This window comes from Myotis daubentonii, chromosome 2 (genome assembly GCF_963259705.1).
Source record: "Myotis daubentonii chromosome 2, mMyoDau2.1, whole genome shotgun sequence".
Taxonomy (NCBI): Eukaryota; Metazoa; Chordata; class Mammalia; order Chiroptera; family Vespertilionidae; genus Myotis; species Myotis daubentonii.
In genome coordinates, this window is record NC_081841.1 from 74943356 (window position 1) to 74946056 (window position 2701).

Here is a 2701-nt window from a genome sequence, read left to right on the forward strand (position 1 = left end):
GTTCTCCCAATGCAGACGCAGCTGATTCTCACAGCCAGTTGGACCTGGAGGTCAAATCCCTCCCAGTATTACCTACAACAATCAAGGCTTAGCTACAACAAGACTGTGCACAAAGACCACAAGGGGGAGCACCAAGAGTGTCTACCTTAGGTAACTGGGACACTTAGCACAGAAAGCCACTCTATCGATACAACGAAGCATAAAAAATGCCGAGACAAAGAAACAGGACACAAATGACAGAACTGGAGGAAAGCAGGCTGCTGGATATAGAATTCAAAACCACACTTTTGAGGTCTTTCAAGAGTCTTCTAGAGACTGCTGATAAACTTAATGACATGTACAAGAAATCTAATGAGACCCTCGAGGTTGTGATAAAGGACCAACTAGAAATTAAGCATACACTGACTGAAATAAAGAATATTATACAGACTCCCAACAGCAGACCAGAGGAGCGCAAGAATCAAGTTAAAGATTTGAAATACGAAGAAGCAAAAAACACCCAACTGGAAAAGCAAAATGGAAAAAGAATATGAAAATAGTGTAAGGAGCCTCTGGGACAGCTTCAAACGTACCAACATACGAATTATAGGGATGCCAGAAGAAGAGAGAGAGCAAGATATTGAAAACCTATTTGAAGAAATAATGACAGAAAACTTCCCCTACATGGTGAAGGAAATAGACTTACAAGTCCAGGAAGCTCAGAGAACCCCAAACAAAAGGAATCCAAAGAGGACCACACCAAGACACATCATAATTAAAATGCCAAGAGCAAAAGACAAAGAGAGAATCTTAAAAGCAGCAAGAGAAAGAAACTCAGTTACCTACAAGGGAATACCCATACGACTGTCAGCTGATTTCTCAACAGAAACTTTGCAGGCAAGAAGGGAGTGGCAAGAAATATTCAAAGTGATGAATACCAAGAACCTGCAACCAAGATTACTTTATCCAGCAAAGCTATCATTCAGAACAGAAGGTCAGATAAAGAGCTTCACAGATAAGGAAAAGCTAAAGGAGTTCATCACCACCAAACCAGTATTATATGAATGCTGAAAGGTATCCTTTAAGAAGAGGAAGAAGAAGAAAAAGGTAAAGATACAAATTATGAACAACAAATACGCATCTATCAACAAGTGAATCTAAGAATCAAGTGAATGGTGGCCGCCTTGGGGCCTGGGCCCAGCCGCAGCCTCCTAGACCGCCGCTGGCTCCCAGCGGCCGCGAGATGCAGCCGCCGGGACTGCCCCCGGCCTATTCCCCCACCAACGGGGACTTCACCTTTGTCTCCTCAGCAGACACGGAAGACCTCAGTGGTTCAATAGCAGCCCCAGATGTCAAATTAAACCTTGGGGGAGATTTTATTAAAGAATCTACAGCCACTACATTTCTGAGACAAAGAGGATATGGATGGCTTTTGGAAGTTGAAGATGATGATCCAGAAGATAACAAGCCACTCTTGGAAGAATTGGATATCGATCTGAAGGATATTTACTACAAAATCCGATGTGTTTTGATGCCAATGCCATCACTTGGTTTTAATAGACAAGTGGTGAGAGAGAATCCTGACTTTTGGGGTCCTCTGGCTGTTGTCCTTTTCTTTTCCATGATATCATTATATGGACAGTTTAGGGTGGTATCATGGATTATAACTATTTGGATATTTGGTTCAGTAACTATTTTCTTACTGGCCAGAGTTCTTGGTGGAGAGGTTGCATATGGCCAAGTTCTTGGAGTTATAGGATATTCATTACTTCCTCTCATTGTAATAGCCCCTATACTTTTGGTGGTTGGATCATTTGAAGTGGTGTCTACACTTATAAAACTGTTTGGTGTTTTTTGGGCTGCCTACAGTGCTGCTTCATTGTTAGTGGGTGAAGAATTCAAGACCAAAAAGCCTCTCCTGATTTATCCAATCTTTTTATTATACATTTATTTTTTGTCTTTATATACTGGAGTATGATCTAAGTCACATGCAAGTAGAAAAAGACAATGTTACCTTTGCGTGAAGGTTGGGAATTCTTGCAGAAGGGATTGAAGAAAAGCTGTTGCTGATAAAATTTTACATGTTCCAGATATAAAGACAGGTTTAAGGCTTTTTTAAAACAATATTTTGTTTTTGGATTTAATTAATCAATTGCAGTTATCTGGATTTTTTTTAATCAGAATTTTAAATTCTGTTTGATACTTCATATTCCAATCAATAAAATATAAAAGCATTGTGTTAAAAAAAAAGAATCAAATGAATAAATAATCTGATGAACAGAATGAACTGGTGATTATAATAGAATCAGGGACATAGAAAGGGAACGGACTGACTATTCTTGGGGGGGAAAGGGGTGGATGCGGGAAGAGACTGGACAAAAATCGTGCGCCTATGGATGAGGACAGTGGGTGGGGAGTGAGGGCGGAGGGTGGGGTGGGAACCGGGAGGAGGGGAGCTATGGGGAGAAAAAAGAGGAACAAATGTAATAATCTGAACAATAAAGATTTAATTAAAAAAAAAAAAGGATGGAGCCTCTCAAGGTGACATCTTTGAAACAGACAACACTCATTTGGATGTGTGTCAGAACAAAAATACTGTATGGAGGATCCTTGTCATTCCCCTTTTTCCATGTACTGAAGAGAATTCTGATTTGATCAATATGGCTTTCTGCCCTTCCCACCAGTTGGGAGATAAGGGGAGAGAGGGCAGAGAAACAGAAGC

At 40.5% G+C, this 2701-nt stretch overlaps 1 protein-coding gene across 2 annotated transcripts; it reads left to right on the forward strand.

Moving 5' to 3' along the window:
* Positions 1–1182: 1182 nt before the first annotated feature.
* LOC132227956 (protein YIPF4-like) lies at positions 1183–2202 on the forward strand. 2 transcript variants are annotated; one of them, XM_059683672.1, is made up of 2 exons: positions 1183–1705; positions 1767–1905. In XM_059683672.1, the coding sequence occupies exons 1-2, from the start codon at positions 1223–1225 to the stop codon at positions 1815–1817; spliced, it is 534 nt and encodes a 177-aa protein (XP_059539655.1). In that variant the 5' UTR covers positions 1183–1222; the 3' UTR covers positions 1818–1905. The 2 variants fall into 2 exon arrangements, with proteins under 2 accessions (XP_059539655.1, XP_059539654.1); XM_059683671.1 differs by having other exon boundaries at positions 1208–2202.
* Positions 2203–2701: the final 499 nt, after the last annotated feature.